This window comes from Canis aureus, chromosome 30, assembly GCF_053574225.1.
Source record: "Canis aureus isolate CA01 chromosome 30, VMU_Caureus_v.1.0, whole genome shotgun sequence".
Taxonomy (NCBI): Eukaryota; Metazoa; Chordata; class Mammalia; order Carnivora; family Canidae; genus Canis; species Canis aureus.
The window spans coordinates 37,289,364-37,315,609 of NC_135640.1; the positions used below are offsets into that span (position 1 = coordinate 37,289,364).

The following is a 26,246-nucleotide window of genomic DNA, read 5'->3' on the forward strand; positions in this document are numbered from 1 at the left end:
GTTTTTACTCGCAAATATTCATTGAGCACCATATGTATTTTTCTCCTCTTCCTTTGGATAAAGAACATTTGTAACCCACTGACTCTCAGGACCAGGGTCCCATCAGAGTGAGAGTGTATGGAAGTAGCTCTTACTAGTCAGAAACTTCTGACGTGGCTTTCTTTAACTTAACGTTAGCACCACGGGATCTTTGATAATAGGAGTGGTCAAAACGTTGGTTTCTAGCTATGCTTCTCGTAAAGGAAGTTTCCTTTAAGCCAACACGGGAAAAGAATTGCTGACTACAGGATTGGCTTGTGATGCTTTTTAATGTTCTCTCTCTCTCTCTCTTTTTTTAAATGAAGTCAGCTAGTGATCTTGAACTTCTTCCCATAGGTAAAGCTCCTTTTGCAACAGTTTGTGAGAGAAATCAGCCTTACTGGCTCCCACAGCTGGGGATGGCCGTCCATGAAAGACGACAGAGTCACCCCAACCATTTTCTGTGTTCTGTTGTGCCATTCAGATGAGGAATTGTGGTTGCAAAATGCTAATTGCATCCCCAAGTGTAGCTGCCTCATCGCTGGGGAGCTTGTTAGAAATGCAAATTCTCAGACCTCAGCCCAGAACTTCTGAATCAGAATCTGCATTTTAGCAGGAACCCCAGGGAATCTGTCTGCATATTAAGATTTGATAAGCACTCATCTAAAGTAACAGACTGAAAAATATACAGCCTCCCTCTACACACACAAACACACACAGACACGGACACTTTGGGACCTACAGGCACGATGCATACACGTATCGTCCTGCATTAATACACTATGTACATTTGAAAATACGCACAACATATAAACATTGAAAAGGATGAAGTGGAAATTCAATTTGAATACTTCTATTTCTTCCTTGCTCTTGGATTCTTGACTCACAAAACATCAGAGACTCCAGTTCTAAGGAAGCAAACAGAGAGCTATTGCTGAAAAGGATCTTAGAGCCTTTTATATATGATGGCCAGTATGCTTGAAGCCTCACAGCACGTGAAACCGTAGAAATTAGTTAGGCTAAATCGAATATATTGATGCCTCTTGTGCTTCTCAATTTCATCAGTGTGAAAACTATAAAACCCATTTTCTCTACAAGGCAGGATCCTGTAGGATATTCTTTGAGCTATGGCACAAAATAGGAAGTCTAAACCTTCATTTCTACTTTGGTGATTCAAGTCAGTGGTGTATTTGTACCCCTCTCCTTCTGAGGCGCCTAGCTTTGGACTGGCCTCCCCTCTGACCTACAGCATCAGTTCTCATGTCTTTAAGTTTTATCAGTTACTAAATCTGGACATTTGGGAGTTCACTTGCATGACACCTTTGTCCTCCTGGTTCTTCTCTCAGACACAAAGTCCCTACCATGTGGTCGGACTTGTGCTAGCATGAGGGTTAAAAGAGGAATTACCATTAAGCCTGGTTTAAGGAGAATCAGAAGTCTCAAACACAGTGCTGCAGCAACACTTAAATGTTATCATGAAGTGTAAACAACTTGCAAAAGGCAGAAGAAAGGAGGAAGAGGAACTCTCCCTGGAAGCTGAAGGAAGTGATATTTGAGCTGGGCCTTGGGGGATGAATAGGAGTTTGCCACACACGGGGGCACAGGAAAGGAATTTGAGGTAAAGGACCTGCCTGAGCAAAGGCATTGGGCAGGAAACCTGCTTTATATTAGCATGCATTTCACTCGAGTGAAATAGAACTCAACTAAATGAAGCCTCAAGTTGATATGAAATAGCAACCCTGAATGCTTCCCCAACACTAGGTTCTTGGAGTTGTACAATCTAAACGTCTCTGAAAATAAATTATTTCATACGGTTTGGCCACAGCAGTGTGTGGAAAGTTTTTCAGTAGGGCACAGTAAGTACTTCTCATTTACAGTAAAATCTGGAATGTTTGGGAATGGTCTGTGCTAGGGAAATTGAATTTTCAGATTAACTCCATAAAAATGGAAAGTGTGGTTGAAAACCTTCCTCGTTTTGTTTTCCTTTGAAGAGATAACTGCTCTTAACATTTTAGAGGCATTTCATTTTCATCTAACCTAGAGAGGGAAACATGGAGCAAATACACTCTATGCCCGGCTTTATCAAATCCCTATTTTTAACGGACATGGTTAGCATTTTTGCCATGGTTTTTAAAGACTGAACAATATTTCGGCTTATGAATATTTTATAAATTTAAAACCATTTCTATGTTATTGGTAATGCAGATTGACTTGAATATTTCAGTATTGTAACTAATGTAGAAGGCATTCTTGTACATAATCCCAATGTCTCTGGATCAAAGAGTATAAATAAATAGTTTTAAATTTTAAGCATATTGTCAATTAGCACCAGAAAAAGCTATGGCAAATGATTCTATCATAAGCCATATATGGAGCCATTCATCTCTGCATGCTTGTCTGTATGGACTATTGACGTGTCTTTAAAAATCTTTGATGACTTGACCAGTGAGAAGCTGTGTTTCTTGGACCTGTGGTGCCTCTGCCTCCTATCCTGCCAGGCTCTGGGGCTGCCCAAGGCTCAGATGGGGACTGCTTCTCCCACACTCCATTTCTGGGAGAATCTCATCCACTTATACGTTTCAGATTTTATTTGCAGGCTTCAACGTCAAAGTCGGCCCGCCTGCCCCACCTTCTCTTGTGAACCTCAGCCTAGACCCCAGGTCTTATCTCTGCTTATCTCTGCTCTGTCCTATGCATCCCCCAGAGCACTCCTTCAAACCTCACCTCTAGAGGAGCTAGATCCTCCATCTGGATTGAGATTGTGTGCCAGAGTGAGCGTCACACACTATGGGGATCTGAGAACATATGAATGATTTTTAAATTCCAGAAGATTCAGTGCCCTCTGAATCAGTATGTTTACTTTAACTCCCCACCCCCATCCCATCTACCTCATTTTCATGCCAGGAGGTCATGAGCCATTTTAGGACTCATCTGTTAGAGGTGTCTATTGGCTATCTTGAACAGGTAACTCAGAAGCCCTTGGCTCCCTCAGTCTGCTAACACTGTCCTTGTCCATGCGTAGGTACTTATGGCTTGGATTGTTGAAAGCACCAGCTAGCCAGACTTCAAGCATCTATGCTTGTCTCCTTCCAATTTATTCTACATGTTGTGTCAGAAATGATGGCTTTGAAAGCAAGTCTGATCCCCTTTTTCTTGATTGAAACTCTGAAATTCTTCTTGTTCCCCTAGTATGAGGGTAATAGTCCTCATGGAGCTCCCCATGCATGGCAGGGCTTTGCCCCAAGCTCTTGCTTGATCTTGACCCTTATCTACTCAATGTCCCTTCCCACTTCCTGGAAGGTGGAAGTTCCATGCCAGTTGGGCCTTTGCAAACACATGTGTCCCTCTGCCCAGAACACTCATCTTGATCCTAGCCCACCTCCTTACCTGCTGAGTGCTCCACATTCTTTATGTCTCCACCTTAATGCCACCTCCCCAGGGAAGCCTTCCTGGGACCCCTGACTAGGACATATTATATACACTATGTTCCATTCTCTCGTCCTTTCTTGCGTTTCTCCCTAATTCTTCTCACAAATATCTTCAAAAATTCACCTAATGATTTATTTAATACCTCCCTTCCCTGCTCTATTATAAACTACACAAAAGCAAGGGCCAAGCAAGTCTTATTCACTGTTGGATCTCCAGCATGCAGTGCAGGGCTTAGCACATAACAGGTGCTCAATAATCTCTTGGTGTGCAAATGAATGAAAAACACTGTCGAAATATCTTCAGATTTTTCACCTTTTTAATTTTTTTGATGCGTATGTTTATAAAGGTTGTTGTTTGGGGGGCCATCGTTTGTTTTTTTATTAACTTACAAGAACTTTCTATAATCAAAATATTAACCCTCTGCTGTTTTCTTTGTTAAACGTAATTTCCCTTTGTTAGGTCATATCTTATATGTTTTGTTTATTGTAAACATATAATGATAATAGCTCTTTATACTAATTAGTGTAAGCAAGCAGAGCACCAAGGTGCTTTATGCATTATAACCTCACACCACCCTGTCAAGCATAGGAGTTCTTATTGTCACTATTCTGCAGGTGAGAAACTGAGGCACAGAGGGGTTAGGTAAGTTATCGAAAGTCACATAGCTACTATTAATATAAGTAGGACTCTGTACTCTTAACCTTTATGCTCCTTCTGAAGAAAGGTTTTTTTTTTTTTTTTTTTTTTTTAAGTACAGAGTAGGTAATATTCAACTTGACTTTTAAAGTGCAGGTTGAGTTAACGGAGAATGAGAACCTTTAGGAAGGAATGGCATGTACAGGACAAGGAACCTCGAGGGGATTGTGCGCAGAAGGAAAAGGCAAGTATGCACCCAGGCTACATCCTGAAGGGAACAAAGATAGAGAGAGAGAGAGCAAGAGTCAGACAAAACTCAAGTTAGCTTTGTAGAGGTGTGTAGTGTAGAGACTACCTACACTACACTATCCTGTCCTGTCAGCAGGGAGGGCCACCGGAGGATTTATAAAGGGGAGTGTTGTCAGAATGACTGCTCTGTAGATGAGTAGCTTTCTTTCTTTCTGGTAAGAATGAGAAGGAAATCATGGTAAGATCAAGTTGGGTGCAACTGAACAGTGTATTTGCTGTAAAAACCCAGCTTCACAATTCTGAGAAATGCAACGTGTCAGGCTCTGCAGACAGAAGGTTATCTGTGAATTTGAGCTGTCTTTTCCTCTTCTGTTTCCATGTAAGAAGAAATTGTACTGTTGCTTCTGAGTAAGGGGTGTTGGGATGTCCCCCCACGGCTACTGCCATTGCCTTCTCGCTGCATCCGAGCCCTGTCACTGCCAATGCCGGGCCATGCTGTGATGTCACACTGGAAAAGAATGAACTGTGGTTCTCATTGTTAGGGATCACAGATATTCTTCTAGAAGGAACAAGGATTGCTACAAATGTTAAGTGTCTATGGGGAAATCAGTCAAGGAGGATTCAAGATGTTGGCCGTACTTCTGTGACAGAATCAGAAGCACTGTCCCTCAGAGCCTCACTAATGACAGGTGAAACCCTGTCCAGGTCCACGGAGCCTGGAGAGATTAGGGGCAAAATTCAGGAGTGTCCATGATCAAGGCTGGGGCAGAGGGAGGAGCAGTTTGTTCTGAATCACCTCTAACTAAAGTCTATACTTTTGTACTATGAATGGGGAAAACATTGCCATCCTACCAGCCCCAACTGTGACTTGGTCAGAGCAGGAATCATGCTTTTTCACTTCATTTTCACAATGCATTTGTTTCAGAGACTTTGAAATAACATGTCTGCTCAGTGCACCTCCATTGCTTGAAAAAGAAGCCCAACTCTTTTTTTTTTTTTTAATGCTTGAATAAGTGCATTTTAATATTACTGGTGTCTTTTGTAATCCTATTTAGCTAATTTTTATCTATTTAAACCCATCCTAAGAAGGCAGTCCAACCCAAAGGACCACATCACAAAAATGGTTATAAGGAATCCCTGAGCTGAAAGATTAAAAATGAGACTCGCTAGCTAGACTTTCTGATCCTTCTGGTGAACCATGCATGAAATGGCCACACTCTCATTCCACAATGATTGTATTTGTCTTCAGGGTTCCTAGTACTGGGAAAGTCTGGGTGGTTGTTCTCCTAAGAGTGTTATCTGTATGTGAAAACTTGTCTTTAAAATTTTTTGGCCTTCTGAGCTACTCTTGAGCGTACATTTGCTCTTCCCTAGGGATATCAGATTTAGCAAATAAAAATACAGGTCTTGTTTGTGCTACATCTATCTAGTACATGTATATGGATTTTAGATTAGCAACGAATACTTTTTAGTATAAATAAGTATATATCAAATATTGCATGGGACATAGTTATACTAAAAGATTATTGGTTGTCCACTTGAAATTCAGTTTTGACTGGGCATCTCATATTTTAACCTAGCAACTCTAAAAGTGCCAAAATTGGGCTGATGGTCCTCCAGCTAATTAACTATAGATGGTTAGAAAGTGTCTCCTGACACTGTTTACTGATGGAGATTCATTAACCACCAAGGGTCTCAGACTGAATGGGAAGGGATTTTGAAGTTTGAGATTTTCTTAGTGATCATAAGCATCTATATTTTCAACTTGGGGACAAGCAGACAACTCAGAAGTATGACCAGTCCTTCAAGTAAACTAACCACAAATCCAAGAATTTGGGTATAAACTGTATACCCCTGAGGTCCTGTGATATCCAGTTTCTCTATCAGAGAAATGTGGTCAAAGTTTAGACTGACAGTGAAGCTGAATTTCAAAACCTTTTGACACTCGTCCCATTGTTAAATAACCTGGTTCCAAATCAAGCAAAAGTCTTAATTTCTTCTGTCTGGGACGAGATTCCAATCATGATAATAATGAGCGTGGAAATCACCAAGGACAAGAATGCCACTTCTGTGTCCAGGTGAATCACACCAGGTGAATCACACCAGAGGCCATTAATCATCAGTTGATAGAGACCAGCAATTCCAAATTAATTCTAAACAGAAGAAAAAGTAGTCAGCTTGCAGCCAGAAAAATAACCCAGCCTGAAATCGGTATGTATATTTATACTGTGATACTCTTCCTATATTTCTTTGCCTTTATCAGAGTGGAAATATAATTGTGAGGCAAAGCAAGATGTGAAGGGTTGAAGGTGGTGGATTCAATGTCTTAATGAGTGAGAGATTTATTAAGGGGAAGGTCAACTTGAAATTTTGCAAATTATGTAATGATAATTGTAACAACACAGTGCTCTCTGCTCTCAAGCCACCTTTCAAGCAGGGATATGAAGGTTAGAGAAAAGGAACATCCTGGCTTGCTTCCTACTTTTTCCTTCCTTTTTTAATGCTCCAACTATGCTCAGTTTGAGTTTTATTAAAGAGAATATACCAAATAAAATACTTGTTTCTCTACAAGTACTATCTGCAAAGACAATATCTTCCATTCTGATTTATAGCAGGTTACAGTCAGACAAACCCAAATGCTCTGTATTTCCTTCTCCTTACCTAAAATCTGAAGGGGACAATGCTGAGCCACCTCCTCCCCGTTGCATTTGAACCGATGCAGACAAGAAGAGTAAGTGAGAGTCCATGAGCTAGTTAAAGAAATCTCTTCCCTGGAGAGAAAATTGGGGGCAGTGTCACTAGGGAGGCTAACGCAACACAATTCGCCTTGGGTTTTTTTTCCCCCCTCAGACATAAATTTTCCTGTTTTACCAGTCATCCCACAACAATGCATGTCCAAGCCATGCTGTGATTAGAGGGGAGAGTATGCTTATTACCCAACTTCTTCACATGTTGGAGCAAGGAGAGACCAAGGGTGGTAAACCAAAGGAAATTTCCATTTGCTGTTTAGCTGCTGCACATTCTTACTCTATAGGAAAGTTAGCTGTTATTAAGTAATAATGTTCAGCTGAAGTTGGTCACTTGTAACAACAGACAGATGTATAATGTTTTATTTAGGTTAGCCAGCTCTTTCACAAATAAAGGGCTTGAAATTAAACTGTCTTTACAAAAATATTCTGCAAATGATACCTCTGCCTTATTCCAGTGCTCAGATTCTTTGCCATGGAAAATGGAAAATGAGTCTCCTGTTGAACCCTGTGTCTGTTTAAACTTGTTTTTGCCGAGTAGAGAAAGGTTGATGTGCTACAGAATGAAAAAAAAATTTTTTTTAAAGAATCTGCATTGAGGAATAAAGGGTATAACTATGCAAACCACATTTAGAGATGGAAAAGGATTTTTTTAGTACTTATGGAATTTGAAACAATAATAATGGAATGGAAACATAGGGAAAGGGCTAAATGTTTGACCGCAGAGGCAAATTGGATCATCAGATGCTCACATGCAATGCAAAATGTGGGATTTGTCTTTAAAGGAGTACTTGTTGGTTTCCAAAGGAAAGAGCTCGCCAACCCACCAAGCCATCGCTGACAAACTCTGGCCACATAATCCCTTGGGAAGTTGGGTTCTTTTTAAGACACAGGTTTTGGGCAGCACCTGCAGAGCTTCTGATTCAGTAGCTGAAGTGTGAAACTTAAGAACTGGCATTTCAAATGAGCTTTCAAGTGGTATGGATGCTGCAGTTGTTGGGGGGACGGGTTTGCCCTCTTCTATGCCACCCTGTTGTCAGTATCCAGAGAGATGGATAGCTCATCTCAAGATATTTTGTGACAATAAACACAGAAACCTGCCTGTCAGACAAATTGAAAGGCACAAAGCCTTGCTTCCTCCCCTAATCCTGCCACAGTCTCAGCGACCTTGAACAAGTCATGCAACTTTTTGATCCTTTTTTCCCCCAGATATAAATTGCAGAGTTTAAACTGGATCAGCACTCTTTAAAGTGTTCTCAAATGTTATAGAAATGCCAGATATATCAGACTCTGTAATATACAACCATGAGATGTCAATCTCCACTGGGTGCAGACCAGGAACCATTTGGATGTTTGGAAGCAAAGCTTCCCAAAATTATCTGAGTACAAATCCCTTTATTTGTGGAATGCCTGCACCACACACTTGGGGGAAGATCTAACAAGGGATGGCTAAGACCCTTCAGGCCCCGCTCACTCAGCCATGGAGTCCAGGTTCACTCTTCTGGCCTCTGACATTCCTGGCCAGTGAACCCTGAAATCCACTCCAGGATGATACCCTCCATCTAAGGAAGAAACTTTCAGGCAATTTTCAACCAAAATTGCTTTCCTTTTCACCAAAATTTCCCTTTTATTTCCCCAGGATAATATACTTGAACTTCTATCCCCTAGGATGCTTCTCCTGGCAATTGAATACCCTACCAGGCATCTACCATACTTATATATTTAACCCCATCAACTTTCTCTTCTTTCTTACATCAAAGGGCCCATTCTTTTGTTTGAAAGTAATGAGACTGAACTTTGAGATGATCCGCTTTATGTGCTTGTGAATTTCCTACGTATTTTATATAGTTCATATATAATTCATTAAGCGGTGCATGGTGCAAATCATGCTCTCAAAGTGCGGTCTCAATACCAGCAGGTCAGCGTCACCTGGGAACTCATTAGAAATGCAGATTCTCAGAAGACTCCACTTTGGACCTACTGAATCAGAAACTCTGACCCAGCATGTTTCAAGGCCTCTGGGTGATTCTGATGCCCGCTGAGGTTAGAGAAGTCATGGTTTCGAGACGAGAGAAAATGGATACTGGCTCAAGCAAACCTTGTGCTGTCTTATAGTTTCCTAATCTAGAATCCTTGAACAATAACAGTACCTCTTTCAGAATTGATGTGAAAATTAAATTACTATATGGCACGTCTATAAGGTCTGGCATGCTATCAACAATAAGTCACTGGGTGACGGGCACTGAGGAGAGCACTTGATGGAATGAGTAGTGGTTGGTATACATTGGCAAATCGAACTTCAATTAAAAAAACAATAAATCAAATATAGCTATTTATTCTGTAATGGATACTAACATGAAGTGAGCAGGGACTTACCTTATGCTGCATCAAAGTTCATCATGAATAGAAACATTCCTTCTGAGCTGAATTTGACGACTGAGGGGCACAGTGGCTAGATAGGAACACAGCTACAGAGACAGACAGATCTGGTCTGCCAACAAGGTCCTCCATGGATTAATTTTATGAATATGTGTAAATTATCTCATCTCTCTAAACTTCATTTCCTCATGTGGAAAATAGAGAAAATACTTTCTTCGCAAGGTAAAGAGAAGGGTGAAATACTATATTGTCTGTAATTGCTTTGGAAAGTGCCTGGTCCTTTTTAAGTACCCTCTTCCCAAATGAAAGTTGCCAGAGGTATAACGATAATGTGTGTCTCTCATTACAGATTATGAGGCTACCTTAACTAAGGGTGTCTTGTTCAACAGAATATTAGAGTGATAACATCTAAGGCCCTTCTACCTCATCCTGAAAACTTGTCAAGATAAACTTAAATATTGATTTAGAAACAATTTATATGAGAATTTATTCACCTTTCTATGTTGTCCTTGAGATCAGGCAAATCTGTTCCTACTTGAATCTTGTTAGATTTGGGTTTCTTTTTTGATTCATTGTTTAGTCATAGACCAACATTCAGAGTTTACATTAGGGATATTTCAAGACTTTCCATATTTTCTTTAAAATACTGTATCCTTTAGGTCAGGCCTATAATCCTAAAACACAAAAACATGTAGTAGGGCTGTCCTTGTGGTCAGGCTTTCACTAGATTTTGCCTCAGTAACAATCACTTCTAAGAATCCAGTGGCTTAAGCAACCAGAGTCATTTGTCACTTGTGTTGCAAGTCAGCTTTGGCTCGGCTGTGGCTCAGCTGGAGGTGCCTCCCTCCTCCCATTCCTCAGAGGAAGGAGCAGCCCATCTGAGACTATCTGAGACCCCAACACGAGTCTGATGCCTCTGTTGAAGCATGGGTGAGTCACTGCGGCTCACATCCCATTGGCCAACACAGTCACTTGGCCACATCTGACACTAAAGGATGAAAACAGATTCTCTATCCCCCAACCCCTAGAGAGAGGCCTAAGGAAGAGTTCCTTATAGATGGACCCAGCAGAGAGGTACAGCAAATAACTGGAAGCCACAATCAGCTACAACAACCAACAATGACCCTAGCTTTGTCAATTAGGATCCTAGTTCTTAGCCTCAAAATATAGATCAAGATAGAGCAATTGCTGGGTCGTAGGGCAGGTATATTTTTAACTGTTTGAGGAACCTCCACACAGTTTTCCAGAGTGGCTGCACCAGTTCACATTCCCACCAACAAGATAGAGGAAACTTAGTTGCAAGTTTCCTATCATCTCAACTGGTACTTCCCCTCAGATCCTTAAGATTCTTATGGAGAAGAATGGCCAATTCCACAGCTTCCTGGAAGCTATCATTCCTTCCAGCCTTCCCCAGTCCTCAATGGCTTGATGGGAAAAATGGATTTGCAGAAGAAAATAATCATTTCCCCAGGAGATAAGAGTCAAAGAACGACCCTTTGGAATCTGCTGAGAGTCAACTTTATCCACCTTCTTCTTTTTCTGTAGAGATGCCCATTTCTGAGGCCACCTGGACAAGGTCAACTGTGTCCTCAGCTGACATGGATGGAGTCAACAATTACGTTAAGAACAGTCAGATCAGCCACTGAAGCGAGTCCTAGACTGCTTTGAAGTGCAGGGAAGAATATGGCATGAGGCCAGACCCAAAGGTCCCAGCACATGTATTTGTGTGACCATAGTTACAGGATCCAAAGAAAGGATAGCCAAGCCTCACTGATTTTATTTTCAATTATTTTTAAAGCTTTTGAGTTCAGTGAACCCCAAGTACATGCTTGTCAAGCATTTCTTTTTCTACTTACTAGCTAAACCCAAACCTTAAAGTGAAATTTAATCTAGGTATTTTGGATTCATAGCTATGAGACATATCATCCAAAAACTGTTTTGTTAGAAATATTTGATGTCCAAGGAAGCTTTTTAAGCAACTTTCCCTACAAACAGAAAGCTGTTTTGATAGAGCTTTGTAGTCAGATCCTCTCAAACTGCAATTTTCATCTGGAAATCCAAAATTATGGTTTGATTTGGATTTCATTACTTCATGCCACCCCACCCCCTTTAAAGGTACATGAAATCACATCACTTGACTTTGGCTGAGGAACTCTGCTGTCTCCCTATTTTGTTATTAGCTATTTTTCTGCAGGTGAAAGTTAGTTATTTTTCTGCCCACTGAGGAACCCAGAATGAAGTTTTTGTCAGGATGGGCACATTGAAAACTTCAAATTTGACTCAACAGAGCAAGTTTTTAGAAGGAATCAGTGTTGTACTAATGAGTAAGGAAAAAAATCATTCTTTAATGCTTTAAAAATCAGTACTTATCACTGGCTCACTAGGTAGTTGGCATTCATCCATGAGTATGGTGGAGATTGGACATTTCTGAAAACTAACAACCAGATGTTTCCAGTGCTTATGTGCAACAGTGTTATTTTAGAATTCTCAGTGAAAGTGAGGGGATAAGGCTCTCCATCAAGAGCAGAAAAGCTGTTGATATCATTTGAGCTGTACATCATGCTGTGGAAGTTTCCAACGTGTGTTCCTGGAGCATCACCTGTGAGCTTGTTAGATGTACAAATTCTTGTACATCCCAAACCTACTGAAATCAGAAACTCCATCCCAAACCTACTGAAATCAGAAACTCTAACACTTCCAGGTGATTCTGATGCAGCTAAAGCTTGAGCACCTTTGTCAAGGTGGCAGAGAGGGTAGGCATGGGAGCTTCACAGGGGCACTACTGCCACATGCCAGCTGTTGAGAACTTGGGTGAGTTGCTTAACCTCTGTTGCTTAACCCTCCTATTTCCTCCTCATGGGGATAATGACAGCACTTGCCTCATAGGGTTGGTATGAGGGTTAATTAAGTTCATGCATGGAAAGCACGGAGAACAATGGCTGGCACATAGCACTGTATAGTGTTATCTATTGATGATGATGATGATGATGATGATGATGATGATGATAACTTATCTGAATCTTTATTTTATAATTGTCATTGTTATTATTCATCCGCATCTTTCCCACATTGGACCACTTCTGACTCTATTCTGACTTTATTCAGGCTTATTAGTTGCATGCATATTTCTTCTAATTGGTCAGTGGATTTCTGGTCATTTATAGATTGATTCCTCTCTAATAGGATGAGTATTCCAGCTCGGTGTGGCTAAATTCTTTGATCATTCATTCTTATAAGATGCTCTCTATTTGATAGAATTTTGTCCTCTCTGAGGAAATGTTGGGAACTCTATTTCATTTTTCCATTCTCATTGTTTTGCTCCCAAGACTGGAGGTGTAGTTCTTCATATAGCTAAATACCGTTTTCAATGTGCCTACTGTTTAATTCTATTTCAAAAATATGTTTTTCTTTCCTTTATCTCCAGAAAACAAATGCTCCACAGCATAGGCAATAAATGACTTCATTCTATGTGTGTGTTATTGGCTTGAAGTAGGAAAGGAATGTTGACCTCTTTATTCAGTAGTTTCAAGGACTTGACTTCAATAAAGATATCACAGTTCTAAGATTACAATCCCACCCCACATGCTGGAACAATATAATGAAAACTGGAGAAATAAATACAATTTCCAGAGACTAAAGAAAACTATCATGACTTGTATGGAATATTCCTTATTTGTGGGATTAGGAGAAGGGAACTTAGAGGAGAATATCTTTTATTGTTCTTTCCATCTTGAGCTTTAAGAAACTGCTACTATTTCTTAACATTTTAGAAGTGAAGCCAGGTAAATAGCACAATCAGTAAAGAAAAACATACCCAAGAAAGTGACACAAAATTTTATGAAATGGGAATGTGTATAAACAATGAGGTAGACTTCGTGAAGGAAGTCTGCTGCAGAATATAATACTGAAAATTCAGAGCATATGATGAAGTATAAATGAAAAAGGATACTGGTAAGATTTATGGGTGCAAAGAAAGATGCTGGATCTTCACAGATGATCATTACAGGTGGTAATAGATCAGTGATGAAGAGATGGTTTGCCAAACACTGCAAACACACTAGGGGAATCGAGTGCATGAGAGGCTATCCAGGTTGATAAATGGGGCCACGGGCATGAAGAGAGAGCACATTTACAATAATTGATAAATCAGAAGGGAAGTGTGAAGGATATGTATACCCGTGTGTAAGACAGACAAAAATGTGGGTAGATCTACAGATATATATCTTAGTAAGAAGTATTCCAGGAAAGTAGGAGGTGAAAGAGCCTTCTGAATTTAGAATAGATTACATTAAACTCTGGAGGCTGAAGAGGCATTTGTGGTGTACTGACAAGAACTCCGGTCAAGCTTTTAAAGACTTTGGACCTTGTTCTTTCTGCCATGAACCATCTGTGTGATGAAGACCTGTCACTCCAACCTCCTGGGTCTATCTCCGTGTTTGAAAAACGTGTGTCAGATGCCTTGGGTTTGACAATCTTTTCAGCTCTGATGTTCTGTGACTCAACAGTAATAATGCATTTCCACAGGCGGTAAAAATATTCTAGACTCTTCCCTTCCAATGCTCACTGTTTACTTCCTCTGCACTTCCCCTTCCTGCCTCCCTGTTTGCTGGTCAGTTGATAGTGGGCCTCAATGGGGGTGAGTTAACCCACTCTTTCCAGGGTGTTTTACTATTGAGCTCCCTCCAGAGGGTGGGAATTCTATGGGGAGAGCTGTGGTTGGGGCTTCAATTTAATTCTTAAAACATTCCTTGAGCCTTTGGTCTATTCTGGGCACCGTGCCAGATTATCAGGGATTGGAAGGTGAATGCTAGGGCCCTAGCCCTGGGGAGAATCGTGAAGGGTCAGTTTCACTGGGTCAGTCTCTCTGTAAACACCTGTGCGTCCCTCTTTCTTTCAGGCAGAAGCAGAATCCCATGGTAGCCAGGTGGGTGAAGGGGAGCGAGGACGTCCCATCTGCCTTGAAGAAGACGCCTTCTGACCTGCTGAGGGAGTGACCAGGTAGTAAACAGTCTGAGGGCACAGGGTGTTGAGAGGGAGGGAAAAGGTGCTTACCCTTTGAGTGTGGTCTACCAGCCACTCTTTTCCACAGAGAGATGCTAAAACCAAGAATCCCCTCCCCAGAGGCTCTAAGTCTTGTTCCCCCTTTTAAGGCCATCAATCTTGAATAGCTATTGGTGTCATTACCTCCAACACTAGATGTGCAGAAATGTAACAAGAGAGCTTTCAGCAGAAAGAGGGAAAAGATCCAGCTCATCTGAAGCCTGGCCCATTGCCTCTTTTAAAGAGAGGTTAAAACAGAAGCTTCATGGCACTGCCTTCATGTAAACAGGGCCAAGTTTTCCAGAATCTGGCAGACAGCTGAGCTTGGAGCTTCGCTCGTGCCCGCAGGACACTCGTGTGTCACTCACACTTGAAAACTTAAGCCTCTGTTTTTATTTCAGTGGATTGAATGGCATGCACTTTCCCTTAGCAGTTTCTCTCTCTCTCTCTCTCTCTCTCTCCCTTTTTTTAAAGTGCATGCATTTACTTGTACATAAACTTCATTTGCTTTGGGCAATGCTCACGTTCTGAGCTTGACTATGCTTTTGGGCATGGTGGCATGTTGTTTTGTTCCCAAGTTTTTGTGGTGGTCACTTTCCTCTTGGTTACGGAAAAATGCTGCTGAGGGGCTGATAAAGCCTATGTTCTTCAGTTATATCCTGTATTTTTCTCTTAAATTAATCTCTACATAAGTGGAATAGGCTTCAAAAAGAAAAATAAATTCTGAATAGCTTAGGGCCCTTCTTTGCAATGAAAATGAAAAAGTAACTTTTCTTTCCAAGAAAAAAAAAATCATTTCAAGGGTTATTCAGTAAATGACACGCTCTTAATATAACAGGAAAATTAAAAAGCACAAATCCCTGCATCTTCAACAAGTGTTAGTTTCTGATGGATGGTTTCAGTTTCCTTGAAAGGATTTGCCCAGAAGATTACTTCCAAAACTTCTGTTGAGATAATGCTGCCCTAACAGCGAAGATTATTGCATGAATCACAGACCACTGTATCCAGTTCCTTTTTAAAGGGGGGATTTTTTCCTTTATCCTTAAAATACCAATGAGGTGGAAAAAACCCCACATGCCAACCAGGTAGTGTTACCCTGTAATTACTCCCATTGTCTGTTTCAAGGAATATAGGATGATTTATTTCAGTTGTCAGGCAGGTAGTATAAGATGCTGTATGGCCTCACACTCAGCTTGTTCCTGTCTGTTGATGCAGAGGGAAGCATTCCCGGGGACTCAGCTTGGAAACCTGGTCCTTTTCCAGGTGGGTCTCTTCTGCCACAATGTCAGATGCCTGTACTTGCCTACTTGTTCTATAGCTTTTTACAAGAGATTCCTATGTTGGTTCTGGTTGTTTCTAAAGGAATAAGGCAAAAATTTTGTGCCATACCTAAATGTCATACCTAATATGACATTTTGATAATTAGCATATTAACCAAGCTATTAATGAAGCATAATTATTCACTATGTGTTTGTTGTTGGTTGGTTGATGACTTAGTCCTTTCCAATATAATCATGAACCAGGAGAGGTCATCAATTCTAAAGTATTCATTGGATTGGGGGGGGATGCATTTCTGTTGCAGAGAATGCCACACAAAAGGGTAAGTTTTTTAAAAATTGTATTTATATTACCAGTTTTAAAAATATGTATTAATATTCTCTATTGCTATATTAAAACTATCATATAGATGGTGCATTTTAGTTGTATGAGTGCTGACCCAATGCTCAGTCAACTTATTTTTAAACTTTCTAGAATTGGAAATTTGTGCTAACTATACATAAATATTCATAATACTCAGTGGGGTAGATGCATGTGAGTGTGATTTTATAATGAGAAAAACTGGCATCATTTTTGAGTGTAAGGCTTTGTTTTGGCACTTTCTAGGCATTATTTCATTTAACCATCACAAAAACCTGAGGAGTAGGTTATATTCCCATTTTACAGATCAAGGAGCTGAGATCCAGAGAACTTAAATAGCTCTGGGCACTGTGCCAGATTATCAGAGATTGGAAGTGTGAAGGATATGCAAGGTCACACAGCAAATAAATTGGACAGTTGGCATTTAGCCCAGGTTTGCTGATCTCCAGAGTTCATGCTCCTCACTCCACCCTACTGTCTTCCTTAAGTACTGGTAGACTAGTCTTGCCTGCCAAATTCACCTTTCTTATATAGATCTATATACATTCCTACATACTTCATTTGATTATCCTATTTCTGTTTTCTGGTTGTTCTACTACATGTGACAGTACCAGAACATCTTTCTTTGCCATTTCCTTAGGTGGTCGCAATAGCCTGATGATGGATGCCATTCACATCAGTATGTCCAGTGCTCCCCTGGTGAAGCACACGGCAGGAGCTGGGCTCAAAGCCAACAGGCCCCGAGTCATGTCCAAGAGTGGGCACAGCAATGTGAGAATTGACAAAGTGGATGGCATATACTTACTCTACCTTCAAGACTTGTGGACAACTGTCATTGACATGAAGTGGAGATATAAGCTCACCCTGTTTGCCGCCACATTCGTGATGACCTGGTTCCTTTTTGGAGTGATCTACTATGCCATTGCTTTTATTCATGGGGATTTAGAACCAAGTGAGGATGTTTCAAATCACACCCCCTGCATCATGAAAGTAGACTCTCTCACTGGAGCATTTCTGTTTTCTCTGGAATCCCAGACTACCATTGGCTATGGAGTCCGCTCCATCACTGAGGAATGCCCTCATGCCATTTTTTTGTTGGTTGCTCAGCTGGTCATTACGACCCTGATTGAGATCTTCATCACGGGCACCTTTCTGGCCAAGATTGCCAGACCCAAAAAGCGGGCAGAGACCATCAAGTTCAGCCACTGTGCGGTCATTACCAAGCAGAATGGGAAGCTGTGTTTGGTGATCCAGGTGGCGAACATGAGGAAGAGCCTCCTGATTCAGTGCCAGCTCTCAGGCAAGCTCCTCCAGACCCATGTCACCAAGGAGGGGGAGCGGATTCTGCTCAACCAAGCCACTGTCAAATTCCATGTGGACTCCTCTTCTGAGAGCCCCTTCCTCATCTTGCCCATGACATTCTACCACGTATTGGATGAGACGAGCCCCCTGAGAGATCTCACACCCCAGAACCTGAAGGAGAAGGAGTTTGAACTCGTGGTCCTCCTCAACGCCACCGTGGAATCCACCAGCGCAGTCTGCCAGAGTCGCACATCTTATATCCCAGAAGAGATCTACTGGGGCTTCGAGTTTGTGCCTGTGGTTTCTCTCTCAAAAAATGGAAAGTATGTGGCTGATTTCAGCCAGTTTGAACAGATCCGGAAGAGCCCGGATTGCACCTTTTACTGCGCAGATTCTGAGAAGCAGAAACTGGAAGAGAAGTACAGGCAGGAGGATCAGAGGGAAAGGGAACTGAGAACTCTTCTGTTACAACAGAGCAATGTCTGATGGCGGCGGCCACCCCTGGTTTGACTCTGTGAGCCATTTCCACCTCTGAGCTCCTTTCGAACGCAAAGGTCACCATGAGAATGGAAACGTGTGGATTCACTCTAAAACACTACACAGACATACAAAATCCACTTTTTTCCCTGGCACCTGAGCAAGCGTTTCTGTGTTTGAGAAGGTTCCTTTTCAACATGCTTTGTCTGAAGCAAACTCTCAAAATTCCTATTTTCTAAGGCGGGGCTGTATTTCCAAAAACTTGGTGTAGGGCAACTGAAATCATGTCGGGCTGGGTGGAGAGTTAGCAATGCTGCTGTTGAAAGGAAATGCATTTCTACACAGGATATCAGCTATAACGCAAGGTATTTATTCTAAACAAGTATCAAAGACGTTATGGCCAAGAGTTGAAATGTGGTTCAGTATCCCTTTATACCGTTGCTTTATAACACCCTCTTTTTAGGCAGAGAAAATGTTATATTTAATGGAGGCTATCAGGTAATGGAGTCAAGGGACTCTGTGCTCACAAAAATAATAATTCCATTCTTACCTCTTTGCAATGGATTTAATTGTGCAGAGTGAAATAGAATCAATCAGGTATTAAGGACTGTGAAACATATACAAATGGAGTTGACTCCTTTGTTCACAGTAATTTTTTTGTTGGAATGTACTAGTCATTTTCTATTCAAAATATAGCTCACAAACCAGCAGTATCAGCACCATCCGGGAGCTTATTAGCAATATAGACTCTGTGGCCCCACCCGGACTTCGAGAAATAGTCTGTATCTTCACGAGACCTCCAAGTGATTTGTATACAAAAGAAAGCCTGAAACATGGAAAGTTTTCAGGGGAACTTTCTAAAGCCATAGCATGCCATGGGTCCCAAACCCACATGGTCTCCAGACCTGTCCTTCTTTCTTCAGCTTATTATTATGGGCCAATATTCTTATCAGCCATTTCGTTCCTTGTCTGTTAAAATTGTCCACTAAGGAACTGCCACTGATATTCCAAAATAAAAAAAAATCACTTGAGAATAATGGTTGCCTCACTCATGCTAAGCATATGCATGTTGACTACAGTTAGCACAAAAGAAAAATGAAGCTGTGTTTCAATCAGAAATTTGCTCAGATGTTGAAGCCTACAAGGTTGGATGGGGCCATGAGGAACAAGAAGAGCCGAGGATAATGAATTCACATACAGATGACTCTTTGAAGCATGAATGGGATTGGATGATATGATGACATGTAAAGAATGCCTTCAATATTTAAATAAATCTCATGCAACTGAGTGGTACAAGGGTAACATTTTACTCTTGGCAGAACTTAGGGGCCATGTATTTCTTTGAGGCAAAGAATATACATGGGCTTGGACTGGTTAAACATGCAAAAGGTGAATTCTCATTTCATTCAAACCAGGACAGACTTGTGTACTCACTCAAGAAAAATGTGACTGTAAGTGGGTAGGCACCGTATAGAACTACACATGAGCCCACATACATGTACACACAGACACACACATGCACACACACACATCCATGCACATTCTAGCTTTTCAAGCATAATTGTGGAAATTATCAGTGAAAGACATTTGCAGTTAAGAAAGCAAGTCCTCGACAAATATGCTCACATATGTTTTATTCCACAAAAATTAAGAAACCAGGGCTCAGAGAAAAGGAGAAAGTAATCCAGATTCAGGTGATCAGTGAAATGATGCTATGGATTATAGCAAACGTAGTCATATCTTTATGCTACCACATTTTCAAATGTCCTTCCATGGGAGAGAGGATGTGGCTGAAATCTCTGACCTGGAGCCAAACATCTAACACAGATGTAAGAACAGCGGTAAAGTTAGTTCTAGAGGTTTAAAGGGCAATTTCAATGCACAAGAGGCTTTTTCTTTATTATTCAGGAATATTTTCTCTCTTTCTGTTAATAATTTAATGGCAGATTGTTTTAGATCTTCATTCTTCTAAAGAAATTATGTTAGTTTAGTTAGACATTAGCCCTTTAGTCATTATGTGTGGTTTTTTTTATTGTCTATTGTGCTATAATCGACAGGAAAATAATGCCACAGGCATGTTTACAGGTTTTCTGTTGCACTATTAAATTCTTTACACAGGATTTACATCAATGCTAATTTGAATGTGATCAAGATTAGGAAACTTGCATACTTCATTGTATTTGGTACAGTGATGTAGCATGAGATGGAGAAGTCTTTTGTTTGTTCATTTAGCATATCTATTTTAGCCAATCTGGAGGACTTGATCATTTGATCTTTTGCACTATACACAAGACAAATATGCAGTATCTTAAAAATCTTAAAAGCCAATACTTGTACAAGTCAATAGATTGTATTGTAATAGAATATCCTGTAAATAGTTTTAAACTTGTATCTGGTTTGAAAGTTAGCATTCCAAAAAAGAAGAAAGAAAGAAAGAAGAAAGAAAGAAAGAAAGAAAGAAAGAAAGAAAGAAAGAAAGAAAGAAAGAAAGAAAGAAAAGAAAGTTAGCATTCCCTACTTATTATTACTTTCTACACAAAACTCTGGTGTTAACATACTAGCAAAAGATGTAGGTGGCAAAGTTATTTCATTATATCTAAACAGTCTTTTGACTGAGACAGATTCAAGCTCAACACCCAACTAAGACATAATCAAACTAATGGAATGTTGTTGGCCCAAGAAGTCTTTTGTATTTTGAAACATTTCCAATACATCAGGCCTTCTCAGTGAGACCATTCAAATATGTCATGTTCCATTTGAAAAATCACAAAGTAAATAACAGCAAATCAGTGTAATCTGAAAGCTGTGTCTAATTTCAGTAAGAAAATATATTGTACGTGCATGGTACCTAGTAGCCAATGGTTCCAGACAGCATAGCCAAGATTCACTCATTGATCCTCCCAAGGAGTCATCTTTGGAATCAGGTTGGAGTCACACATTAGTTCCTTTTCTCACTCGGGAAAATTATAGCACTAGATGAGACTCCGGAAATGTAAAATAACTGGCTAAAAGTGAAAAATGCTATGAATAAGTGGACCAGATATTGAGATGACTGTAAACAATTATTCATTTGAATTTTCTTTGAATTGAATTTTCAATTTTAATTGATAGTGATTTTGATACCATTGAATGTAAATTAAGATATATAAATAAGTGACACTTCTACTCCTATGTGATTCTTTCTCCCTTACTTGGATCCTCATATCATATCACCTCGAGAAACAAGGAAAGAGAGGTGAAAAGCAAAGAAGGCACTAGGCCTTTGCATTGGTAGCTGAGGAAAGGATTATCCCCACCTTTGGGCTCAGTTCTGTATTTTGTCACTATAGTCAAAGGGTCAGACATTTGACGCTCTGGTATAATGAATACTGCGAGCCTCTCAATCTTGGTTTTTCCTTCTTGCTAGACTTTTCTTTGCCTGTTAAGCATTTGAAACACATCATTTTGAATGCAGGTTATTTTATCAAAACTTTCTGAGATGGTATTTTTTAAATGAAATATTAGCATTTCAAGTCCTGATTTCCATATTCTGTGGTTTGCACTTGAATTCCAGCATTTGACTCCAGATAGGTCCAAGATGCACTTCATTTTCTTCCTCTGGGAAGACACACCTGAAAGTCTAAATGTTTAACATTTCATTTGTAATTGATTAACTACCTACATTTAACCTTCTGTGAACCTCAGGTTATTTTTAATCAGAATCGGCTGCCCATCCTTCCTTGGGCCTATGGACAGCAATCCCCAGCCTTTAAGAAATACTGATGGATTTTTTTTTAATTTTTATTTATTTATGATAGTCACACACAGAGAGAGAGGCAGAGACATAGGCAGAGGGAGAAGCAGGCTCCATGCACCAGGAGCCCGACGTGGGATTCGATCCCAGGTCTCCAGTATCGTGCCCCGGGCCAAAGGCAGGTGCTAAACCGCTGCGCCACCCAGGGATCCCAAGAAACACTGATGAATTAAGACAAATTTTTTCCTGAAGTTGTTTTTTTTTTTAATTTTTTTTTTTTTATGATAGTCACAGAGAGAGAGAGAGAGAGAGGCAGAGACATAGGCAGAGGGAGAAGCAGGCTCCAGGAGCCCAATGTGGGATTCAATCCCGGGTTTCCAGGATCGTGCCCTGGGCCAAAGGCAGGCGCCAAACCGCTGTGCCACCCAGGGATCCCGTTTCCTGAAGTTTTCCACTAAATACTTAACGAGAAAGAAACAGGAAGCAGAAATAAGACTTCAGCCACTTCATCTTTATCCTCTGTCAATTCTTCTGAGTTTAATTTCCTTTCTACTTAATGTGTGCTTCACTGGCTTTTCTTCATCTTTGTCATCTACTCTAACAAGTTAATTATCCTGTGGATTAAAAAAATTAACTCAAATTAGTAATTTGGGGGCATTTAGATGGCCAGAATTTGGGGACAGGGATTTTTATTTTTCAGTTGCTATGTTGTCAGTGTATAAGAAATAGAAAACCAACAAACAGCTAATTGCAGTTGATAGTTAATTCCTAATTAAATTACACTAATTGATTGTAGAAGTCAAAGGATATAATTGATATAGAAGCACAAAAGCCAAAGATGTCATATGTGTAGGTAAAAGCCATATAACTCGAATGGGTTGATAATACCAGAGTGAGGAATGTCGGACATGCTGTATCTACAGGATATGTCTTGTATTTAATTTTTGTCCAGCATCCTGTATTAAGATGCTATAAATGTTCTATATTCATTTTTTTCTTAGAAAATTTACAAAATTGCACAGCCAATTAGAAAAATATTTCAAATTTAACTAAATGTCTTGTATATTTGTTTGCTAAATCTGACAGTCCTGTAGAGAGTATTCACATCATCCCAAGCTATGCCCAGCTCTAGAAGAACAACAAACAAATATTCCTTCACTTGGAAGCAATATTTTTCATACAACCGGCAATAAAGGGAGTATTCCAGAAAAATATTTCGTTGGCTTGCCCCATTAGTAAAAGTAAATTTCAGCAAAACACAGAGGGCCTCTGATACATTCCATACAGTGCAAAATAGCATGTTTTTCGAGGATGTCTATCAGGGAAAGGCCTAGAATGATGGGTTCAAAGTCTCCTGCCACATGGTGTACAAGAGTCCTGTTTTCCAACCCCTGGCCAGAGAATCAGGCCAATGGTTAGGGTGGATTCCCAATGACCAGTGAGTGGGCAAAGCCAAAGATGGGGAAATCAACTGAAAAGTCCATCACCAAGCTTTTGCTTCACACCTCCCACCTCATGACGGTGTAACTATATTTCACCAGGATCTTATCTTCATTCAAGGCCAAACTGTATCTAGTATCCAGGCATTCTGATGCCCTGAAGATACCCAATTTCACCCCTCAAAAATTATTCAAGAAAAAATAGAACTCATTCAAAATTAGACTCCAAGGAAGCTACCACAATTGATGGTCAAGTACCCATTAAAAAAAATCAGAAGTTGTTGACTCTGAGCTAGGAAATGTGACCTCTTAGTTTATCATTACTCTTATTGTTATTACTGCAAATGTCCTTAATATTATGGAAAAAGTAAAAAGCTTCCAAGAAGGTGATTGGAGGGGAGTTCAAAGGAGTGATTTTTTCATTCACTATAATTTAACTATATTCTTTCATCTGTAATCAAATCTTAAGATTAAGGATGTTGTATTAAATCAAATCATTACAGGAAGTATGACTGTATCAGGGACTTTTTACAAAAACAAACTTCCAGATCACCAGAGGAAGCTGTGTTTGTGTGCTGACAGAGTATTAAATAGCAGGCAGTACAGGAAGGCAGGATAACAGCCAACTTGGATCTATTTTGGAAGAATTATTTCTGTAGGGTGTCATGGAATTGTAAGTTACATAAAGTATGCTTTGGTAAACAGACATCTCCATTCCAAAAGGACCCACTCCAAAATACCACTTAATCAAATTCACGAGAATGTTATGGAGATCAAAATCCCAAATGACATGCAGATTTTACAAGCAAACAGTCCCACTACTTAGAAACCCTGGCAGTGGGGCGCCTGAGTGGCTCAGATGGTTAAGTGTCTGTGTTCGGCTTGGGTCGTGATCTTTGTCCAGGTCCTGGGATCAAGCCCCACATCCAGCTCCCGACTCAGCTGGGAGCCTGTTTCTGCCTCTGCCTCTCCCCCTACTCATTCTCTCTCTCTCTCTCTCTCTCTCTTTCTCTGTATCTCTTTGTCTCAATTGAATAAATAAAATCTTTTTTAAAAATTGAAAAAAAAAAAAGAACCCCTGGCAATGTGTGCATAGCAAAATCTTGATCATGCTTCTGTCTCTTGTTACATACAGCACTAGATTTGATGGCTGCCTGTATTATGCCACAAGATGAGTGTCCATGCTTCCCTATGATATTTGAACTGGTTCTATGCTTGGATTTGCCTAAGCAGAATCATGATTTACATTTCTCAAGATTGAGTTAGTACCAGTTGGTGTTGGAAATCTCATACTAACTGATTCCTATACTATGTCACCACCAAGCCCAATCAGACCATGACCAATCAGCTTGAAATATATACTTCCATGTTCTACAAACCCACACCTCGATTTGTCAAGCCATTTCTTGTTTTTGTAGGTATCTCCTCCTTTTCCTGTTTATATATGGAATCTCTCTAGTCTGTGAAACAATAGCAAGTACAATAAAGCTCATTTTACAATCTTGAGTTTCTTTTCATTTCATTGGAATGGTAACAGTGTCACAGTGGCACTCTGATGGAGAGGGATCTAGTATTTCCTTGAAGAGCTCAGAGGCTGTTTCCAGTGACAGCAACTACAATAATTTGGGACTGAGTAGGTACTAAAACCTTGTGAAGATGGGATTATCTGTCAGGGCCTGAAAGAATGTATTTCCCTTCCTTTTTTAGTCAAAGAAAAGAAAATGAAACCACTGTCTCATCTCTTTCTTTTGCCTCAATACTCTAGTGATCATTTCATTTTCATCACTGATTAAAGATTAACTATTTAACAACATCTTTTGAGCACCTCATCCTTTATCAAAGTCCTTTATGTTCCATTGCCCTTTTACTTTGATGGATTAAAAGAAAGAAAACACAATGTTATGTAACCCTTAAGGGCATCTTTACGGTGTAACTGTGGAACAACACGCCTATTTAAAATCCACACAGCAGAGGTAAGCAATGGGGACAGCTGTAGTGCTGGAAGCACCTTGCTGGGGAAACCATCCACACATACAACAGAATAGCAGCCGTAGCTCCAACCCTGCTACAGGTGTCTCCTTGGAATCTTCTCTTTTGGAATCCTGGCTCATTCACTTCTACATTCTCGGTGGTGCTAAGACTCTGTTCTTTGAGTGAGAACGTGACAGTTGGAAATAAAAAAAGACTGGTGTCTATATTAAGAAGTCAAATTTGAGGATGCTGTCTGGGCAAGGAAACAAATTGTTTTCCAGAAAGTGCACAGTAATTTGGAACACAATAATAAGGCTCAGGAGTAGGAAACATTTTATTAATTTCAATTTGCACTGAATTTCTCAGACCCATATTTTTTTCTACCCCTTTATCTCAAGAATCTGCTTGCTCTTGTGGGGTCACCTTGGCCAAGAACAGAGCTCTCCATGTCCAAGACTTAAGATAGCTTTTCCTTTACCACACCATATCCCTGGGGCAGTGAATATGGGCATTTGTCACAGCAGCACGGGAAGCTTTGCTTCTGGGCTAGACACAAGGCATCCTGGAAGCTGTCATTTCTCTTCTCAGAAATCCTTGGTTTTGGTAACCTGCCTTCAAAAATGTTAGACAAACAAGTATAATGGTTTAATTTTTCATGCAAAAGTTCATACTCTTCCTGGAAATTCTTACTCATTTGAGATTTTTTGCCAAATTTCCTATATCTTTACTTGAATTTAATGTATCCATTATAGTGTTTAGCCTGTAATATATCTGAGTATCCCAAATGATTTTCACCCCAGGACCACTTTCTGTATATCTTAGACTTTCTTTTTTTTTTTTTTAATTTTTATTTATTTATGATAGTCACACACACAGAGAGAGAGGCAGAGACATAGACAGAGGGAGAAGCAGGCTCCATGCACCGGGAGCCCGACGTGGGATTCGATCCTGGGTATCCAGGATCGCGCCCTGGGCCAAAGGCAGGCGCCAAACCGCTGCACCACCCAGGGATCCCCTATCTTAGACTTTCTGAAGCTGTCAGAAACTCTTGCTTTTGACAGTACACCTTCTCTGTAAACTCTGTTTACGTGTGATTTAAAGATCTTCCACAACTCTGCTACAAACAATTAGACTCACAGTTTTATACCAACACAGAACAGTGTTTGGTTTTCCTTAACCCTTCACCCC

General features: G+C 40.3%; 1 protein-coding gene across 9 annotated transcripts in view; it reads left to right on the forward strand.

The window, feature by feature from the left end:
* Nucleotides 1-24,593, forward strand: part of KCNJ15 (potassium inwardly rectifying channel subfamily J member 15) — a 78,564-nt gene extending 53,971 nt beyond the window's left edge. For 5 of the 9 annotated variants that reach the window (XM_077879201.1, XM_077879206.1, XM_077879199.1 and 2 more), the window contains 2 exons: nt 14,356-14,456; nt 16,777-24,593. In XM_077879201.1, coding sequence (XP_077735327.1) covers nt 16,794-17,924 — 1,131 coding nt within the window. In that variant the 5' untranslated portion in view covers nt 14,356-14,456; nt 16,777-16,793 and the 3' untranslated portion in view covers nt 17,925-24,593. Of the gene's footprint in view, nt 1-4,287; nt 4,332-4,982; nt 5,022-14,079; nt 14,095-14,355; nt 14,457-15,713; nt 15,762-16,776 lie in introns of those variants that run through there. The other 4 variants (XM_077879204.1, XM_077879203.1, XM_077879205.1 and 1 more) reach the window with 4 other exon arrangements.
* Nucleotides 24,594-26,246: the final 1,653 nt, after the last annotated feature.